Genomic DNA, 21,100 nt, shown 5'->3' with positions numbered 1-21,100 from the left:
AGCACACTTTTAAAGCAACACAACAAACGGAAGAGAGAAGCTTCAGAACTGAGGGTTGAACACATTCACATTCATGTCTCCATCACAACCCCACTTTTGCACAGCTGATGCTGGCTATTTAATTGGGAGTTAAAGGGAATGCGCCCTATTGGAAGGAGAAGCACAGACGGTTCAGAAAAATTCAGGGCCGTCACAATATGTACAGTATGTATATCTATATAATAGATCATGTGGGAATCCTTTTCCCACCAAGCTGTGTCTTATGTGTTACCTCTTCCAAACAGCAGAGGGCATCACTGACCCATCTAAAAGCATGGAGGTGCTGCAGAAGAGGGTGACACGCCAGGAGAATCTGCTCCAGAAGTGTAAGGAGCTGCTGAGGACACACAAGGAGCGCAGTGCCCAGCTGACCAGTGAGAATGACACTCTGCAGGAGCAGCTGCAGGAGAGACTGCAGGAGCTGGAGAAAACCAAGGTGTGTTAACCAATGTCAGTGGAGGGAGAATTTTTATTTTACCTTTTATTTAACTAGGCAAGTCAGTTAAGAACAAATTCTTATTTTCAATGACAGCCTAGGAACAGTGTTGTTTAGGAGCAGAACGACAGATTTGTACCTTGTCAGCTCGGGGATTCGATCTTGCAACCTTTCGGTTATTAGTCCAACGCGCTAACCACTAGGCTACGCTGCCGCCCCAAATGGAGAGGATGTATTGTGATAGTATTCCATGGCTGGAATGGAGTGAATGGAACGGTATGAAACACGTAATCATAAATTAGAAATATTGCATTCCGGCCGTTACAATTAGCCATTTTATTTAGAAACCGTCACATGGCTCTTCTAATCAACTTTTCTGGAAAGATAGCTTACCCTTCACCCTGGAATACACATTCTAGAAGACCATTTTCCACATATGGCCACCTGTACTTAGTACACTGTAGTTTTGAAAGGAGTTCATTATATGGGGCTGAAGAGTGAGTGTGAACCACAGAATTCAACACTATGGTGTGAACAGTAACACCATGTTTCACAACACTGTGTTATAAATCATTCAGTGGAGTCTTGATGGTTTAGTGATCATGTGCCTGGTCTGTGGCTTCACTATCTATTTCTATGACACACACACACTATCGCTCGGAAAGCGTGTGGAGCTCTGTCTTATGAGGCCCTCGTAATGAGATAGAGCTCCAAAGTACACAATGTATGGAAAAGGGTGCCATATGTAGGGAATAGGGTGCTATTTACCACTCATCCCAGGGGCTGACCGAGCTCATGTCATTTAGCTAACTTTGTGACATTTATTCTGTTTTATACCACAACATTGTTCTTTGGTGGAATAATGATAAGTACATAGTTTAGTTTGGCTGTGGTGTCTGTCGTTTTCACTAGCGGCTGTGAGTGATGCTGGGCGCCAGAACAGGCCTGTGATAACAGACAATAGCTCTGCATCTAAGTGTGATGGGCAGAGGTTTGTGTGTGTGTGTGTGTGTGGAGTTGCAGAATTTGTGTGTGAGGTACAGAGGTATGTGTGTGTTGAACCTGGCCAGTGTCTGAGAACAGGGCTGTTCCTGTGACAGAAAGAGCCAGAGGTTAACAGGCGCTCAGCTCTCCTAACCAGCGTGGAGGGGCTTGCTCATCCACACACACACCCTGTAAAACAGACAGCAGCTGTCTCTCAGGCCACATTTTCACCTTTGGGATCTGGTATTTATATGGCGTTGTGGTCTGTTTCGTATTTGTGTTAAATTATTATTTACCTTATTGTATGTTCTCTCACAGTAGTTTCATAGTGACGTGCTAGCTACACTACAGACCACTGCTGCTAACCCAACCTAACTTGGTCTGTGTGTTGGTTTAGTTGGCCTCGTATGCGGCCTCTGTTGACATCCGCCTTGTGGCTGTGGTGGCTTGGCCTCATGGGTGGTGTAGGGAGACTCTGCCTGCCATGCAGAAACATTTTGCAACCTGTCTTGGTACTTCCTTGTTTTATTGAACTTTTTTCTAACCAGGAAAGTAGCCTGTTCTGAGAGCTGTCTGCTGTATTCATTGTTAATTGAAACGACCATAAGAGTTGGCTATACAACACAAACTCATATGGGACCAGGCTACCAGGAAAGAGCCTGGAGGTTCATGTGAGGGCAACCTGTACAATAATCTGAGCACCATCCTGATGATTTTAAACTATGTTGTAAGGAATAATGCATCCATTTGTCTGAAATCTGGTGTTTGTACTCCCTGCTTAAAGGTTATGAGGGGTAGTTGGTTGTCTAAATTCAGTTTAGTGTTATTAAGTACAGCGGTGCTCCTGTTCCTTTACTACAGCGGTGCTCCTGTTCCTTTACTACAGCGGTGCTCCTGTTCCTTTACTACAGCGGTGCTCCTGTTCCTTTACTACAGCGGTGCTCCTGTTCCTTTACTACAGCGGTTCTCCTGTTCCTTTACTACAGCGGTGCTCCTGTTCCTTTACTACAGCGGTGCTCCTGTTCCTTTACTACAGCGGTTCTCCTGTTCCTTTACTACAGCGGTTCTCCTGTTCCTTTACTACAGCGGTTCTCCTGTTCCTTTACTACAGCGGTGCTCCTGTTCCTTTACTACAGCGGTTCTCCTGTTCCTTTACTACAGCGGTGCTCCTGTTCCTTTACTACAGCGGTGCTCCTGTTCCTTTACTACAGCGGTGCTCCTGTTCCTTTACTACAGCGGTGCTCCTGTTCCTTTACTACAGCGGTTCTCCTGTTCCTTTACTACAGCGGTTCTCCTGTTCCTTTACTACAGCGGTGCTCCTGTTCCTTTACTACAGCGGTGCTCCTGTTCCTTTACTACAGCGGTGCTCCTGTTCCCTTTACTACAGCGGTGCTCCTGTTCCTTTACTACAGCGGTGCTCCTGTTCCTTTACTACAGCGGTGCTCCTGTTCCTTTACTACAGCGGTGCTCCTGTTCCTTTACTACAGCGGTTCTCCTGTTCCTTTACTACAGCGGTGCTCCTGTTCCTTTACTACAGCGGTGCTCCTGTTCCTTTACTACAGCGGTGCTCCTGTTCCTTTACTACAGCGGTGCTCCTGTTCCTTTACTACAGCGGTTCTCCTGTTCCTTTACTACAGCGGTGCTCCTGTTCCTTTACTACAGCGGTGCTCCTGTTCCTTTACTACAGCGGTTCTCCTGTTCCTTTACTACAGCGGTTCTCCTGTTCCTTTACTACAGCGGTTCTCCTGTTCCTTTACTACAGCGGTGCTCCTGTTCCTTTACTACAGCGGTGCTCCTGTTCCTTTACTACAGCGGTGCTCCTGTTCCTTTACTACAGCGGTGCTCCTGTTCCTTTACTACAGCGGTGCTCCTGTTCCTTTTGATAACTTGCAGATTAATCCATCTTTTACTTTCAAAGATGGTTCATTTATCCTTATCCAAAGAGCACCTTCAGCCTTCAATATATATATATATATATTATCTGATCTCTCCTTCCGTCTGTCTGTTCTCAGTGCCTTCACTGTTGCTTTGATACCTTGCACATGAACCCATTTTTAATATATTTCTTCCGTTTGTCTTGTCTGCACTACAGGAGCTGCACACCACAGAGAAGATCAAGCTCATCACCCAGCTGCGGGATGCTAAGAACCTTATTGAACAGCTGGAGCAGGACAAGGTAATTGAAGAGGGCTTCTTAATAGGATAGTTCACTTTTTAAATGTTTTTCGACTACAATTCTAGGGTGATGAAAATGCTAGCCAGGAGATTCTGGACCTTGCTAAGCCAGCTAACAAACTTAAAAACTGTTTGAATAAAACAACACCACCATAGGTAAGTCAGAAATGAGCTGAAATGTCAGTTAACTTTCCTTTTTAAGGTTGGTCATATCTTGATAGAAGCTCCCTTTTAAGCTTCTGAGTCAGTGGAGGCTGGTGACACTTCAAATCAGGCTCATCGTATTGACTAGAATGGAATCCTAAAACAACACAGGGATACCCAGTGTTTGAAATGTTGTATACCTTCCCTTCTTTCCATTCCAGCCATTACAATTACCCCATTCATCGATTGCTCCCTCCTTCCACCAGCCTCCACCATTCTGGTCCTAACGTTGATTGCCCCTTAAATGTCCTCTGCACTCCTGCTTAGTGTGAATCTGTGAAATATAGACATGTTTGTGCTATGCCCCTGAGTACAGAGATGACAAACACTATCCACGATTGTTGCGCTTGACCATTATCCTCTGGCTCTGCAGGAGAGGTGTGTGTGTGGAGACTGTGACTTGTGAGGTCACACTGATGAATTAGGGTTAGAGGCACAGCATAATGGTTAGAAACAATTTAGGGGCCTTGGGTTTGATTAAGACATGCTACTTAGGAGACAATCATAACAGTGCAGATAAAAAATATTCATTGAGGACCTATTTGGAAATACACTTTTTATATATATATATATAAACAAAAGTATGTGAACGCCCCTTCCAATTAGTTGATTCTGCTATTTCAGCCACACCCGTTGCTGACAGGTGTATAAAATCGAGCACACAGCCATGCAATCTCCATAGACAAACATTGGCAGTAGAATGGCCTTACTGAAGAGCTCAGTGACTTTCATCGTGGCACCGTCATAGGATGCCGCATTTCCAACAAGTCATTTCGTCAAATTTCTGCCCTGCTCGAGCTGCCCCGGTCAACGGTAAGTGCTGTTAATGTGAAGTGGGAACGTCTAGGAGCAACAACAAGTGGTAGGCCACAGAAGCTCACAGAAGGGGATCACCGAGTGCTGAAGTGCATGGCGCGTAAAAATTGTCTGTCCTCGGTTGCAACACTCACTACCGAGTTCCAAACTGCCTCTGGAAGCAACGTCAGCACAAGAACTGTTTGTCAGGAGCTTTGTGAAATGGGTTTCCATGGCCGAGCAGCCTCACACAAGCCTAAGATCACCATACGCAATGCCAAGCGTCGGCTTTAGTGGTGTATTGCTCGCCGCAATTGGACTCTGGAGCTGTGGAAACGCGTTCTCTGGAGTGATGAATCACGTTTCACCATCTGCCAGTCATACGGACGAATCTGGGTTTGGCGGATGCCGGAAGAACGCTACTTGCCCCAATGCATAGTGCCAACTGTAAAGTTTGGTGGAGGAGGAATAATGGTCTGGAGCTGTTTTTCATGGTTTGGGCTTGGTCCCATAGTTCCAGTGAAGGGAAATCTTAAAGTTACAGCATACAGTACAATGGCATTCTAGATGATTCTGTGCTTCCAACTTTGTGGCAACAGTTTGGGGAATGCCCTTTCCAGTTTCAGCATGACAATGCACACGTGACCAACGCAAGGTCCATACAGAAATGGTTTGTTGAGATCAGTGTGGAAGAACTTAACTGGCCTGCACAGAGCCCTGACCTCAACCCCATCGAACACCTTTGGGATGAATTGGAACAACGACTGCGAGCCAGACCTAATCACCCAATATCTGTGCCTGACCTCACTAATGCTCTTGTGGCTGAATGGAAGCAAGTCCCCACAGCAATGTTCCAACATCTAGTGGAAAGCCTTCCTAGAAGAGTGGAGGCTGTTATAGCATCAAAGGGGGGACTAACTCCAACTCATTTGGAATGAGATGTTCGACAGGCAGGTGTCCACATACTTTTGGACATGTAGTGTAAGTGTGTTCATTAATGTGCTATCCTCTGGGATCTCATACACGTATTGTTGATATACAACATGTATTATTTTATTCCGAAAGTAAAATTAAATTAAATCCGATCATGGCTGTACCTTCAGGGCATGGTCATTGCAGAGACAAAGCGTCAGATGCATGAGACTCTGGAGATGAAGGAGGAGGAGATCGCCCAGCTCCGCTCCAGAAGCAAGATGGCCGCCGCCCAGAGAGAGGAACTGCAGGAGCAGAAAGAGAAGTCTGAGAAAGCAGGTCAGTGGATTTCCTCTTTAGCAATGTGTAAGTTGTACATATACATTATCTAACCAACGATGTGTGTTTGCACCTTCCCCCAGGGTTTGAGGAGCTAGAGAAGGCTCTGGCCATGGCCCAGAGGGCTGAGGAGGCACGGAGGCTCCTGCAACTCCAGCTGGAGGAACAGGTGAAGGAGGTAGAGCGGGCCGGGGAAGAGGAGAGGAGGAGTCTGCAGCAGGAGCTCACCAGGGTCAAGCAGGAGGTGGTCACCATCATGAAGGTGAGGGACATCTACTGACCATCAAAATACTAATGAAATACTCACTCAGTACTTATGCAGTACTCATGCAGTAGTACACAATCACTACTCACCCAGTACCAAGAGCAGGCTTGGCTTCAATCCCAGTAAATTTACTAAGGGGCCGATTACAAGAGATTACAGAGTTAAGCGCACGGAAATTAAACATTCCCTTTTTATGCACTTTTCTCTCTGTGTGTATTCTGGACTTGAAATTAAGCATGAGAATAGCATGCTATTCACCTGCTATTCGTTCAGGGTGGAGATGTAAGATATAAAGGTGTGGCGGAGGTGTCTATAGATACGCTGTATTCTGACCTTAATTCCCTGAATAACTACATATATAGTCAACAGCATGCTCTTACCAACTGAGCCACGAAGGACTTCCTGTATTTACCCATTGCAATCACTTGAAGGTGTAATATTGTGTTGCTATTTGTGTTGTAGAAATCCTCAGAGGAGAAGATGGCAGAGATGGAGAAGCTACATAGTGAAGCACTGGCCAGTAAAGAACAGGAGCTCAGCGCTCGAGTCAACCAGGCCGTGGTAAGTTAATATCTTTTAATACTGTATTTTGTCCTCTCTACACATATACTGCAATACAAACTCGGCTATAGTTTTGACCAAAGTGTTTGAGCTGCATGTTTACGTATATTATGTGAATATTTCTCTGGCACTGTCTTGCTGTTTCTATTGCTGTTTTATTTGTGAGAGTGCTGAGTAAGGTATCCAATGTATTTGTTACATATGGCAGATTTAAACTTGAATTGTGTGTTTGGTGTAGGAGCAGTGTCAAGAGGAGCTGGCCCAGGCTGCCAAGGAGTTGGAGCAGCAGTCTGCCCTTGCCCTGGAAGATGCAGAGCTGCAGAAGGCTGCCATAGAGACCGAGGCAGAGACCAATGCTAAGGAAATACGTCTGGAGCTGGAGACCACCAGAACTGTAAGTCCTCGGGTAGTTAATACAGAAAGACTAATGCATTATTGATATTTGGAATTAGAATCTTTTGGCGTTTAGCTACTCTATCCAAATATGCTGCACATTGTTGATTCTACAGCAAATAATATACTCTAATGTATCTAGAAGCTTTACATTGTTGGTTGATTCTATGGCAAACATACAATAAATACACATCTCATTACAGAGAATTCTGGAACTGGAGAGCTCTCTGGAAAGGTACTCCCAACCTGGGTCAGTTCCGTCATCAGATGATCTCTCCACTCAGATGGAGGAGCTGAGGAGAAAACACGAGGAGGAGGTGACTGCACTAGAGGAGAAGCACCGTGAGGAGCTGGAGCACAAGGTTGAGCTGCACCAGGAGGCCTTAGCTCAACACAACGCTGCCATGGAGGAGTTCAGGGCAAAACACAGAACTGAAGTGGAGACCATCTTGAAGGAGAAAGAGGTCCAGTTGCAGTCCCATGTAGAGGACATGAACCAGAAGACGATGGAGAAGCTGGATGTAAAACAAACTGAGTTGGAAGCCCTTTCCTCTGAGCTCCAGGAGGTGTTGAGGAGCAAGCAGGTTCTCGAGGAGAGACTGGATGCAGTTGAAAACGCTGGTGGGTCAGCCAGGCAGGAGCTGGAGCAGAGACTACAGGAGGTGCTGACCAAGCACAGTGTGGATATTGAGGAGATCAAACTGCAGCATGAGCAGTCCCTGGGAGGAATGGAAAAGACGCTAAAAGAAGAACTCAACAAGTTGACGCTGGTGCTGAAGGAGAAAGAGAAGGAGCTTGAGGCTCACCTTGTCTGTGAGAAAAGGCTGAAAGAAGAATCAGAGACAGTTCTTCAAGACCGGAATGCCAAGGTGAAAGAATTGGAGGAGCTTAGGAAGAGTTTAAAGCAGGCCCAATCAGAAAAGAAGGGCCTTGAGAAATCTAACGCCCAACTCCGTAAGATCAGAGATGAACTCTCACAGTGCAAGAGTCAGTTGATAGATTTAGAGCAAAAACTGGTGACAACTCGAAGTGACTGCCAGCAGAAAGAGGAATCTCTTCAACAAAAGGTACAGGAGCTTGAAGAGCTAGAGAAACAGTTGCAACAGGCTAAGAAGGAGCTCTCTGAACAGGATACATCTTACACTGATGAACTGAACACTAGGCAAGAGGAAGAAAAACAACTAAAGAAACAGCTAGAGGACCAGAAGGCTGCTCATGAGAAGGTAGAAAATATTAAGACAGACATGGAGGCCAAGTTGAAATCACAGGAAGCGAAGATGGAGAAATTTAAAACAAAGAACAAAGAGATGCAGGAGAAATTCAAGAAGAAGCTTCAGGAACTTGAGGAATCTTCTAAAAAGGAGCTGGCAAAGAAGGAGTCAGAGCTACAGCAGAAGGAACAGCAAGGTAAAGAGAAAATCCTGGAGTCTCAGACAAGTTCAGAAGGCCTGAGCAGTGCTATGTCCCAGCTTGAGGCAAACCACAAGGAAGAACTAGAGAAGATGTGTGAAGTCCATAAGCAAGAGAAGGAAAATCTTGAGCATCATTGGCAGGAAAAGCTGGGACAACAGGAAGAGGAAATGCAGGAGAAACACACACAAATACTACAGGAGAAGGTACAGGAATTGGAGGAGGTCACCCAGCAGCTTGGAAAGACCAAAGAAGAAAAAGAGCAAGTTGTGCAGGAAGTGAAGAACTTGAAGGAGGAGTTGGTGATGAGACAGACCACTGTGCAGAAACTGCAAGCCGAGCTTAAGGAAGCGGCGGTCAAGATGGAGAGTTTATCTCAATCTGAGGCAATGTTCAAAGAGCAAGTAGAGGTGATTGAGAAGAATCTAAACACGGCTCTGAATGAGAGGAACTCCTTCCAGGATCAGGTGAGCAAGACTGAGGAGAAGGCAAGAGAGACGATCAAGACTCTGTCTGAGAGGTTTGTAGACACCGAGACGCAGCTTCAAGCTCTTGAGGCTTCTAAGGGTAAAGAAGGGGAGGCCGTTCAGAGGAAACTTGAACAGCATTCTCTTCAACTGGAAGTCAAGGAAAAAGAACTGCAGAAGCAGTTCACTGGGATTAGCAGCGAACTGATGCGTTACTGCAGGGAAATTGAGGCCAGCATCGAAGGTGGTACGAAGGAACTCTCTGAACGAGTCGAGAGCAGAGTGAGAGAGTTGAAAGACAGGGTTCTGGGTAATCAGAAGAAGGTAGCACATCTTAAAAACGTTATCCTTACCAAGGTTGACAGGATACGCACTTTGGAGGAGCAACTCCATCAGAGGACAGAGGAGAATAAGAACCTATGCAGTTCACTAGAGCAAATGACTGTTCAGCTAAATGTACACAAAGATGATATCAAAGCCTTAACTGCTGAGAGGGAGTCTCTGCAGAGGGATGCTGAGAATCACTCTCAAGCTATCTCAGAAAAAGTAATTTGCATCGAACAGCTCAGTGAGGAAAACCGAACCATCTCAGAGAATGTCAAAACAAACGTTGTGCATATCAGCAACTTGGAGAGTATCATAAATGACTTGAAGACCCAGTTATCAGGTAGCCATATGAGAAAGGATGAAGCCATATCACTGCTTGATCAGCAGCACAAGGAGGAGAAACAGAGGCTTGTTTGCCAAATGGAGGAGATCATTGACAGACTAGAGAAAGAGAAGAAATCTGCAGTGGAGCAAGCCGACACCCTCAGGAACAACCTCACTGAGTTCAAGACGAAAGCAGAGTCCAAGTTCTCTCAGAACCACAATACTGTCAAGTCTCTGCAGACCAGACTTGAGGATATGGAGAAACAGATCTCTGAGAAGAACGAGGCCTTACAGAGGCTGACGGCCATCATTGACAATCAGTCCGTCAGCAAGTCGGAGATGGACCAAGCCTTGAGTGAAAAGGAGCAGAAAGTCAGTGCCCTTTCTTTGGAAGTGGAGAGCTGCAACAGCCGGCTCAGTGAGCTGGAAGAGCAGTTGGTCCTCAGGACGAAAGAGAGTGAGCAGCTAACTGCTGACCTGAAGCAGCAGCACATTATCAGGGAGAGTGAGAAACGAGAGCTCACAGAGCATCTACAACAGACCCAGGAGCAGTTCAGAACCCAGAATGTAAATCTAGTCCAGGCTACAGAGGAGAAACTGCAGTCCCTGGAGAGGGAGAACCAAACTTTGAAACAAGAGCTGGAGTGGCAAAGGGAAGCCTTTGAGAAGACGAAGGCTGAGATTCTCAAGAGCAAAGAAGAGAGTCTGAAGGCAGCTGAAGAGAGGTTGTCAAAAGACAATGCTGGGAAAGTGACCGAGCTGAAGAAGAAAGCAGAGCAGAAAATCAGCCAGATTCGGAAACAGTTGACCTCACAACTTGAGGAGAAGGAAAAGACAATCAAAGACCTTCGGACACAGTTGGAAGAGGCCAAGATGGATGAAGCGAGAAAGAAGCAGCAGGTGGAAACCCTGGAGGAGAAAGAAAATTCCCTTGAGGAAGCCATGGCCAAGATGACGGAAGAGCTGGAGAAACGCATTGAGCAAGTGCGTAGTGATGAAAGACTGGAAAAAGAGAGCTCTTTACAGAGTTTGAAGGACATTTACGAGGAAAAGCTATCATTACTTCAGAAAGATATTTCAAACCAGGAGGAAGCCCTAGCCAAGCTGAAGGAAGAACAAGAAAAACATATTGAGCAAGTAAAGAACGGCGAGAGACTTGAGAAAGAGAGCTTATTGGAGAGTTTGAAGAACACGTACGAGGAAAAGCTACTGTCACTTCAGAGAGATGTTTCGAACCAGGAAGAGACCAAAGCAAATGAGACCCTCTCAAGGCTTGAGGAGATTAAGATGAAGCTTAAGGAAGTGGAGGTGGAAAAGGTAAACTTTCTGGCTGAAATAAGCTGCCTGAAGGATGATCTGCTTGAGAAGACTGCACTGATCGAACAGCAAAAGACAGAATTGACTAGCTTAGAAAAACAGGGTACGAATGCAGTGGAGGTCGTGGAGCATTGCACTGCAGAGCAAACCAAGAGTCTCACAGCAGGCAAAGAGACGGAGAACCACTCTCTGACGCAGGAATATGGGGATGCTGAATCTCTGTCGTACCTGCAGAATAAGCTGGCAGAGGCGGTGCAGGAGAAGCAGAAGCTACAGAAAGACTTGCGTTCCCTGAGGAGGGAGCACGAGCAGGATCTGGAGTACGTGAAGAAAGAGTTGGCCCAAGAGAACGAGAAGAAGCTCAAGTAAGTTTGACCTAATGGTTAGTGCAGTCAATCAATCAAACAAACACAATTATTTATAAAGACCTTTTTACATGAGCAGTCACAAGTGTTTTACAGTAAAAGTGCATTAAAGTAGTCAGTTGAGGTCAGAAAATAAATGCTTTCATTGCCATTTCTATTTGTCCTTTTTGATACTTCCTGTGTTTTCTTTCTCTATCCATACTGTATTTTAAATTATTCTCTCCCCATTGAACAGGCTTGAGGTCGAGGATCTGGAGATGAAGCAGAACTCGTCCCTGAAGCAGCTAATGAGGGAGTTCAACACACAGATGGCTTTGAAAGAACAGGAGATGACTGCTGCACTGAAGGAGACCATTGGTGAGAGGGAATCAGAGTTTTCTGACGAGCCATTGCATGATAAGACACTGGCAGGTATTACCACTGAAACTTCAAAAATATTAAGAAAGTCGCAGCTTTCTTTTTCTACTGTTCAGTTAGTTAGCACCTCAAGTTTTTCGGAAGTGCGTCTTACTACTTATGTTACTAGACTGTCAATGCCCAAAACACCAAAATGAATATGCACATATGAAGTCATTATATGTTATAAATTAATTTGTTTTGTGTGACTAAAATGGTTTACGGTGTTAGTTTATAGTCTAACCATACTCTCAAACGTCACCAATGCAAATTCTTCACTGTTTGATCATTTGTCATGGAATCCACATAAATTAATGTGTAATTGGTCCTTGTAGTATTCATTTGAAGTGTTTCCAATAGAGAAAATGAAAGGAGTTTTAAAGATGAGTGACTTTTTAGACAGAGAACAATAGGGGTGAAACGGAGTTGGGAGATGATTGAATTAGGAAACTGTCTCTGTCTGAAAGAATCACCATATGTTTTCACTGTAGTCCAGTCATTAACACTGCATTCCAAAACGGAAGTGAGTGACTGGTTTGTAATATGTGAACTTCAAGGTCTACTACGTGCTTTGTTTCTTGGCCCGTATTCAAAAACTGTCTGAGTACTGAATCTGATCTAGGATCAGGTCTGTCCATTTAATCATATTTGGTATAACCTAAAAGGCCAAACTGATCCTATATCAGCACTCTTCCTCCTCCTCTCTTCTCTTCCAATCAGGGAAGGCCCAGAGCGTGGAGGTGGAGCTTATGGACAGCCATCGGGAAGAGACCAATCAGCTGCAGAAGGTGATCGCCCAGAAAGATGATGACTTAAACAGAACAGTCCATCGATATGAGCAGGTCCTGCAGGTACGGTACTGTATGAATGAATAGCACATGAATGTGTCTCTCGCACTTGTAATAACCTATACTGCTAAACTCTATCAATATGTAAATACGTAGCAGTTCCTATGTAACTACAAATATATTACTACAGCTATTACTGTGTAACTAAGGCCATTTTAAAGTAAAGGGTTATATTAAATGATATTTATCTTTACAGACAGACTGACTGGTTTGCTTTTAGAAAGTAGTTTACAAGTAGGATTTACTGGTCCAACATTGGGTCTGTTTTCCTCAGAAGAATTTGTCCACTTATGTTTTGTTTCCATGTCGTGATTCTAATAGTATTGTGATACTGGTCACTAGTCTAGACACTCCTATCAGTTCCTGACATATTTTTCAACTTTGAGCTTTATAAGAAAAGGACATGTACTCCACCCATCATCAGGAAACTATTACTGACATGGAACCTCCTCCCTTCAATCAGTCCCCCAGAGAACTCAGCTAAATGACAGATACCTTCTGGCTGTAGTGTCTGCTGAATGATTTACATTAAAGACTACTAGACTAAATGTGTGTGTGTCTACCTTCTGACAGTCTGTTAGTGATTTACATTTGAAACTAGACTAAATGACTATAGAGGGATAGTCTGCTCTGCTCAGTTAAGTAAACTACAATAAAAGCTGTCTTCTCTCATTCATCACTGTCTCCAGACATAATGAAAATAGGGAGGCCTTAAGTAGAGTAGCACTTGGTATTTGACTGACTGACAATACTGTGTAGTTGTGATATCAGACTATACAGAAATGAAATACACACTGAAGAAAGGTTTTTAGCTGAAATGTTTGTGTGCTGATCAAATAAATGTAAGTAACCCCCCCCCCCCCCCCCCAAAAAAAAATGCAGTCAAAATACATATAAATACAAGAAAAAAATAGGGGAAAGTTATTTGAAAGTACTGTACTTTTTGAGTACAGACCTACTGTATTTTCTAAGAAAGGAAATGACTGGGGGTGGTTGTCCTGTTCTTCCCGGTAGAGTCGAGAGGTGGAGATGGGGGACAGAGTGTGGCAGGTACAGAAAGAGCTGGAGGACCTGCAGGCAAGGACCCACAGTGGCAGTGGAGAGGTACGGTATCTCAGTTCATACTGTACATGTTTATTGGGAGCGACACAGGGTGAAGCTAGGAGTAGGGATTAAAAACTTTTAAACAAATTGGCATCCTTGATGTTAAGGGAAAAAGAATCCTTGAAAAATCACAAAATTAAAATCACAAAATTAAAATCACAGTGCAGTTATTACAAAACTACCACTAACAAGTCCTGATCATCAACATAAAGGGGAAAATAAAAATTAAACATACCTAACGCAACAATGCTGTAACATTAGGAGGAGAAAAATATATCTTTAGCTACTTTATATTGAGGGAGAGTGAGCGGCTCGAAGCAGAGCAGCAGCTTATGTGAGTGACGAAGGGCGCAGGGAGGGAGAGAGAGATTGCAATCAAGTCGACTCGCGCTGGTAGACTAACTTATTGCTAGTTATGTATCATCTCATCTGATTACATAGTACTGGCCTTGACCGCATCAAACCGAGAGTAGTTAAGCTAGCTAGCTAACGTTAGCTAGGCTAGTTAAGACTACATAACTTGAACTGTGTACTTTCTCCCCTTCCGAATCCTACAGTAAATAACAACAACTCCATTCGGATTATTAAGTAATGTTGGCTTTTGGGGTTGTAGCATGTCCTTCTCATTTAACTTTTAGTTAGATATCGCCTAATAGCTTGCCACACAGAGGCTCTAGCTCTGACTATAGCCTAGTGCCGGTTTGATGACTTGTGATTGGATGACAACAACAAGCTACACGAGCCACTCTTATGAAACGCAAGAGCACCAGCAGCATAAATTCTATCATTTTCTCTCTGCAGGAAGCACGATGTAGACCATCTGCATTGTGAATTCACATGGAGTTTTATGCATTTTCTTCTTGTTTTGATGGAAAACCAATAACAAAATGTCAGTTTAAACATTAAGAAAATGTTCCATTTGTCACATCCCTAGCGAGGAGCACAACTAGCGGCACGGGGTTAGCCACAGAGCAGTTTGGGAATGAACTGCCACCACCCACTGGTTGCTTGGCTCACTCCTGCCAGATTTCTCCCGTCAGCTCTGAGATTCAAAACGGCAACCATCCGGTTACTGGCCCTCCTCTCATAACTTTGAGGCTACCGCCGCCCCATTGCTACAGGTTTACCGGTTTATTCATACTGTATTTAATTTACCCCCGCACACAGGATGTCAAAAGAGGTTGCCATATCTGTGGTATTTTCCCACCGACAAACAGTGTGTCTCAAATTGCACCTTATTCCCTATTTAGTGAACTACTTTTGACTAGAGCCTATGCACTGCTTTTGACTAGAACCTTCTATGCCCTGATCAAAAGTAGTGCACTATAAAGGGAATAGGTTGACTTTTGGGAAACCCATACAGCCCTGGAGGCTTCGCTTGGCTGGATGACATATAGAATGGGGTTCTGTTGAAGCAATACATTAATACAGCTTCCTGCTCATCCCGCTCACAAAAGAGACTCACACACGCACACCTCTGCACAAACTGTAATTTTTCTTGATCCTGCCTCTCTGTGGGCCTGTATTTGAAACACCTATGTGTCTGATGGAGGAAAGATTACCGGTTCAGTGTGGAAAGGCAAGCAAAACCAAACCCCAGACGTGGGCCTTGTGTGTGTGTGTGTGTATATATATACAGACTGGGTAGTGTTCTCTTTTGGAAAACAGGTTTAAAGAGGCAGTACACCCCCTCTTTGTTCCTCCATCCAGACCTGTGTTGAAATACCATTCAAAATACTGCCTGGAGTGCCAGATGGGCAGAGGTTTTGTGACTATTGGTTCCATTTCGCCAGGCAAGCTCAATCAAGCCCAGATAAAGTATGTGAATGTTAAATATTATTCGAACCCAGGTCTGGTACACACATTCCACCCTCCATCCCTGTTCCCAGTTAACCTTCTGTGTCACAAATGGCACTCTATTCCCTATAAGTAGTGCTCTATATGTGTAATAGGGTGCTATTTGGGACGCAGTCATTCTCTGGACGGCAGATGTATGCTTTAGAAAGGACAGTGATCTAGAGAGGTAGAAAGGCAGGAGGAGAGAGGGGGGGAGAGGGCGAATTAATACGCATGTGTTGCTGTGTAGAGAGACCCTCAGACTAACACCCACGCTCAGTCACACATACACACGCCAGAACACATTCACCACATCACACACACACTCTACACAAAGAAATTATCAGCTTGCACGCACACCTACACACACACACCCACACATAGGACACACTCCCCCATACACACACAATGAAGTGCAGCTCTTTTCTCGTTCACCTCCCTGTTGCATATTTCCAAGCTGATGTAATATCTTTGTGGGGATTGTATGGGGTTACACTCAGGAAGGACTACCCTTATTCAGGGCCTCACAGGCCACTCTCTACTCATGTAGATGTCAGGTCAGTCGCTCTGTCTCCATGCTTTACAGATGCTGTGAAATAGAGCACTCACATGATGCTCCTATAAAAGTGACATTTATTTTATTTCTCCATCTTTCAGGTTAATCACATTGAGATTGGAATCTCTGTTCGAGAGCTCTGAAACAATGTTCAAACCATTTTCCCATTTAGGAGGAATGTCCAAAACTAGACCTACAGTTTCTTAGTCTGTATTGATTTGTTGCTCATGTCTGTTATTGATGATTGTGTTGTATTGGTTCAGATGGGTGTGGAGGAGCTGCAGGCCCAGCTAGCTGAGAAGACCACCCTGCTGAGTGAGGCCAGGCTGAAGGAGCAGCAGTTTGTCGACAGGGTGAGTGTCACAGGTGGTGCCAAGCATAACCGTACTCTTCTGGCTTGGATGTTTTTTGTTGTTCTTTCTTAAAATAAAATTCATTTAGCAGACGCTTTTATCCAGCTCTTATTATGGTTCAGTGCCTTGCTCAAGTGCACATCGACAGATTTTTCACCTAGTCGGCTCGGGGATTCAAACCAGCAACCTTTTGGTTACTGGCCCAACACTCTTAACCGCTAGGCTTCCTTTCCATTATGGTTCCACCAACTATGATGAAGGTGTTATATGGCCAGCACAGTAAAGCTTGGCTCTACTATGCTCAGCTTGGCTCAGTAGTGGGAAAAGGGCATCAGTTGACCTTGGTCTTTCAGTCTCTGTCTCTCTACGGTACAGTACATCCCTCATTCCACACCACTGTATTCCTCTCTTCCTTTCCAGGATTCTTTCACCCTCCGGCCATCCTATCTGACTGTTAGTCTATCTTTCTGGATTAAGTTCATTACATGGAACATCTGTTTATTCTTGCTGTAACCTTATAAACAATTACCCTGCCCCTTCCCACTGTTTCTCTCTCACACACACACACACACACACACACACACACACACACACACACACACACACACACACACACACTGTTTCTCTCACATTTTGTGGACAGATCGTTCTCCAAATAAACTAACCCCTGGATGACCATAGCAGGCCAGTATATTGCTATTTATCTCCCACAAACTGTTCAGTACAAGTCATTTTAAAGGAACACAACCACTTGAATAAAATGGTAACACTTTACTAAGCCTGTAGGTATGACACTTCATAACTTGTTATAAGCATGTATAATGCTTTACACCTGCAGACTTTAATTAAAGTGTTTAATTAAACTTTTCCCCTTCTAGATCCACTCACTAGAGGACAAAATGAGATGTGTCCACAAGAACTCAGTGTTGACTCATATGGGGAGCACGTTCAAAGGTAATGTAAACTTAAACATCTATATTTAACTAATAAGGCCCGAGGAGATATGGTATATGGCCAATATACCACGACTAGGGGCTGTTCTTACGCACAACGCAAAGCAGGGTGCCTGGACACAGCCCTTAGCCATGGTATATTGGCCATATATCACAAGCCCCTGATGTGCCTTATTGCTGTTGTGAACTGGTTATCAACGTAATTAGAGCAGTAAAATAAATGTTTTGTCATACCTGTCTGCTATACCATGGCTATCAGCATTCAGGGCTCGAATCACCCAGTTTATAATAACATTTATATAAAACATCTATACTACTTTAAATATAAGCATCTGTATAACAGAGGGATTCTTTCCTCTGGTCCAATGCTCCAGGGCAGTGATTGGGGACATTGCCCTGTGTAGGGTGCCGTCTTTCGGGATGGGACGGTAAACGGATCTCCTGACTCGACTTTAATCCTCCACCAAACTTTACAGTTGCCATTTTCGTTATGCATCTTATTTTTCACACCCGTACAGCATACAGATAGATACAGATGCCTTTGAGCAGAGAATCTGTCATAGTGCGAGAGCTGCTACTGCAGCATCTCAAACGGCAACAGAAGGCAGGCTTCATCAGCATGTCACACACCACTTTGCAATGAGCTGGAGGCAGTAGGTTATGCATTTTGAAAACATACTTCATTGTTTGAAACCTGAATGTTTTAATACATATGAGGCATGTCTTACCTTGCTTCAAAGTAGCCTATTAGATCTCCTCTTTTTCTCCATTTCTAATGGATATTTTCATCACTGTCACTTGAAACTGCTCGCATGTGCGGTGCCATTTTGACAACATAGTTTTCCAGCTAATTGCATTATGGAATGAACATTCGCGCATATCCTACTGCCTTGTGCGCTTATAATGTGAACAAATACTAGTTCATCAACATTTTAAGCTGAACATTCTGATCTGTTGCATCAGACACATTGCTTTTTAATGTTGTTTTTTTTAATGTAGCCTAGGCCTCGTTGTTGTATGCATTTAGGCTCTGTCTTCCCACAACTGTCCTAGAGACTGTTTGGAATAGGCTGTTTCTCGACAAGCTGACCAATATAATAGGTCAACTTTTCTACTATGGGGGATAGTAGATTGACATAGGCTAGTGCTGTTCGATACTCATCTTGGCTGAGGAAAGTAAAGGTGGCAGTTATTCTAACATGTTTGAAGTGCACATCAGAGTTTGGTAAGAAGGACGCACATCGTTGCATTCTCGACTTGTATGTTCTGTTAATATGAATTACCATAATCTAAATGTGATTTCTGTCATTCTGAGCACCGTGGGTGGACACCCTAATCAGGTCATGCACCCAGTGTATGTGGGTCCTGCAGATTTCTCAAATGTCCGGTAAATTAAAATGTTGCCGGTGAAATGTCCAGCGCCATATTTTCCAAATGGAAACCTTGGTATGAATTAATGTCATATGCCAATGGAAGGGCTGGAAATGCACCTGTCTTCCTTATTTAGGAGATAAATGTAAACATGTTCAAGCCAGTCTAAACTAAACGATGCCAGAGACTGGGCATGTTATTGATTGTAGTAATATGTGCTGCGTGTGAGCGACAGTTTGACTTGTAGGCCTCGGTCCACACATGTAATCCCAGCTGTGCTGCTGACTCTGTGGGAGAATAGTACCTCTAACATCACTGCTATTAATCTGTCAAGTCAATCTGTGAACACACACACACGGCACGCACTGTTGAACATGGATAAAAAATATGTGACATGGGACGCAGGGGTTTTGAGAGAGGGTGTGGAGGAGAGGGGAGGACAGAGTAGAGGAAGGCGGGACTGTCAAACTAAATTCTAGCCTCTTCATGGACCTTCCCTGCTGGCGTAATAAAGAGAATCGGCTGTCGGAAGGGAAAGTGGGACGAGGAAGACGTGGGGAACCGGTTGAAAATTAATCCCAGGACATAATGGCTTTTGCAGGCTGCAGTCTTGTTTCCCACACAAAAACCCCTAACGCACAGCAGCACAGCACACGGCCTCCCTGGCCTCTCCCCGTGCCTCCTGGCCTGAAGTTTCACCACTCAATTTCAAACGCTCTCTCCAACCCGAGACACCTGTGGTCCACTCTTTTTGGCCTCCGTGTTTGAACAACCCTCTTGGCCAGGTCACATCCATACCTCTCCCCTTTATGCATACCCCATTACTTAATATTCCATAGCTTCTCTATTCTAGCTGCAGAGAAGCCTGCTGGTCCAGTGACTCACTCACACCACTGTTGACAGCATTGTCATATATTAACACCATCTAAATATGGCTTCTGCTGTCTTGACCACTGGGAAACCCTGACAACACCACTGAGCTGTACTCAGCCACAGTTGTTGGTAATGTGCTAAAAAGGAACCATGTGAAAACAATTTCCAAGCCATTATAGATAGTTTATAAACCACCTTAGAGTAATGGCTCCTGGTCAAGAGGCCAATGAGGAGTGGTTCCAGGTAGAGGGACTATGCTAGCCCCCTGTTTTAGTGTTACTCTTCTGTGGGTTCAGCTGGGGTACCCTGCCCAGGGCCTGGAGGTCAGGAGGACAGAGGGCTCAAAGGATTTATTAGCCAGGCCGTTTCTCCACGCCTGATGATCAAAGACTACCTCTTCTTTCTCTTCTTCACTCCTTTCTTTTCCTACCTTTCCCTTTCCTAACCCTTTACCCTTCAACATCAAGGCCATCTCTATCGGGTTCAGATGCACACCCTTCACTGGCCCCAACATCTCTATGGAACATATTGTCCTTATAGAGGAAATTCTTTGCACAGCTCCAAGTTGTTACACACACACACATGTGTGTGTAACAACACCATACATACATACACACACACACACACACACACACACAGTGCCTTCAAAATTATTCACCCCCTTGGCATTTTTCCAATTTTGTTGCATTACAACCTGTTTTATTTGGATTTCATGTAATGGACATACACAAAATAATCCAAATTGCTGAAGTGAAATGAAAAAAATAACTTGTAGGGGGCACTATTTTCACGTCCAGATGAAAAGTGTGCCCAAAGTAAACTGCCTGCTACTCAGGCCCAGAGGCTAGGATATGCATAGAAAACACTCTAAAGTTTCTCAAACTGTTAAAAGTATGTCTGAGTATAACAGAACTTATTTGGCAGGCGAAACCCCGAGGACAAACCATCCAGGGGGGAAAAGATGTTGAGGTCACTGTCTTTTCAATTGGGTTTCTATGGGGAACTAGATTTATGAGGGACCTGGTTGCAGTTCTTATGGCTTCCACTAAATGTCAACAGACTTTAGAAATTGGTTGATGTTTTTCCTTTGAGAAATGAAGAAGTAGCCATTTCCTTTCTGAGTGTAGAGCCAAGTGGACTGTTTTGTTTGGGGCGCGTGACCTGAAGCTCGCTCCACTTTTATCCACTATTGAATACAGTTTATTCCGTCTTAAATTGTATCGATTATTTACGTTTAAAAATACCTAAAGTTGGATTAAGAAAGTTGTTTGGATCAAGTTTACAGGTAACTTATTAGATTCTTTGTAGTCATGTTGGGCGACCATTTGTGACATTTAATGGACATATTGGCGTGCCAACAGAAGAAGATCTTCAAAGGTAAGGCATGAATTATATCGTTATTTCTGACTTTTATGTCGCGCCGGGCGGGTTGAAATAGGATTTTCATGTGTTGGTATGCTGGGTGCTGTCCTCAGATAATCGCATGGATTGCTTTCA

The 21,100-nt window shown here is 44.2% G+C and overlaps 1 protein-coding gene across 5 annotated transcripts in view; it reads left to right on the top strand.

Annotated features, from left to right (window-relative positions):
* Positions 1–21,100, top strand: part of golga4 (golgin A4) — a 54,986-nt gene that overhangs the window by 26,927 nt on the left and 6,959 nt on the right. For 3 of the 5 annotated variants that reach the window (XM_014180010.2, XM_014180014.2, XM_014180013.2), the window contains 12 exons: positions 285–475; positions 3,552–3,635; positions 5,737–5,884; positions 5,968–6,146; positions 6,612–6,710; positions 6,949–7,104; positions 7,307–11,313; positions 11,549–11,724; positions 12,430–12,560; positions 13,572–13,661; positions 16,317–16,406; positions 17,285–17,360. In XM_014180010.2, coding sequence (XP_014035485.2) covers positions 285–475; positions 3,552–3,635; positions 5,737–5,884; positions 5,968–6,146; positions 6,612–6,710; positions 6,949–7,104; positions 7,307–11,313; positions 11,549–11,724; positions 12,430–12,560; positions 13,572–13,661; positions 16,317–16,406; positions 17,285–17,360 — 5,427 coding nt within the window. The remainder of the gene's footprint in view (positions 1–284; positions 476–3,551; positions 3,636–5,736; positions 5,885–5,967; positions 6,147–6,611; positions 6,711–6,948; positions 7,105–7,306; positions 11,314–11,548; positions 11,725–12,429; positions 12,561–13,571; positions 13,662–16,316; positions 16,407–17,284; positions 17,361–21,100) is intronic. The other 2 variants (XM_014180011.2, XM_014180012.2) reach the window with 2 other exon arrangements.

This window comes from Salmo salar, chromosome ssa28, assembly GCF_905237065.1.
Source record: "Salmo salar chromosome ssa28, Ssal_v3.1, whole genome shotgun sequence".
NCBI lineage: Eukaryota > Metazoa > Chordata > Actinopteri > Salmoniformes > Salmonidae > Salmo > Salmo salar.
The sequence above is the reverse complement of the archived record's forward strand: the minus strand, read 5'-3'. Positions and strand labels throughout refer to the sequence as shown.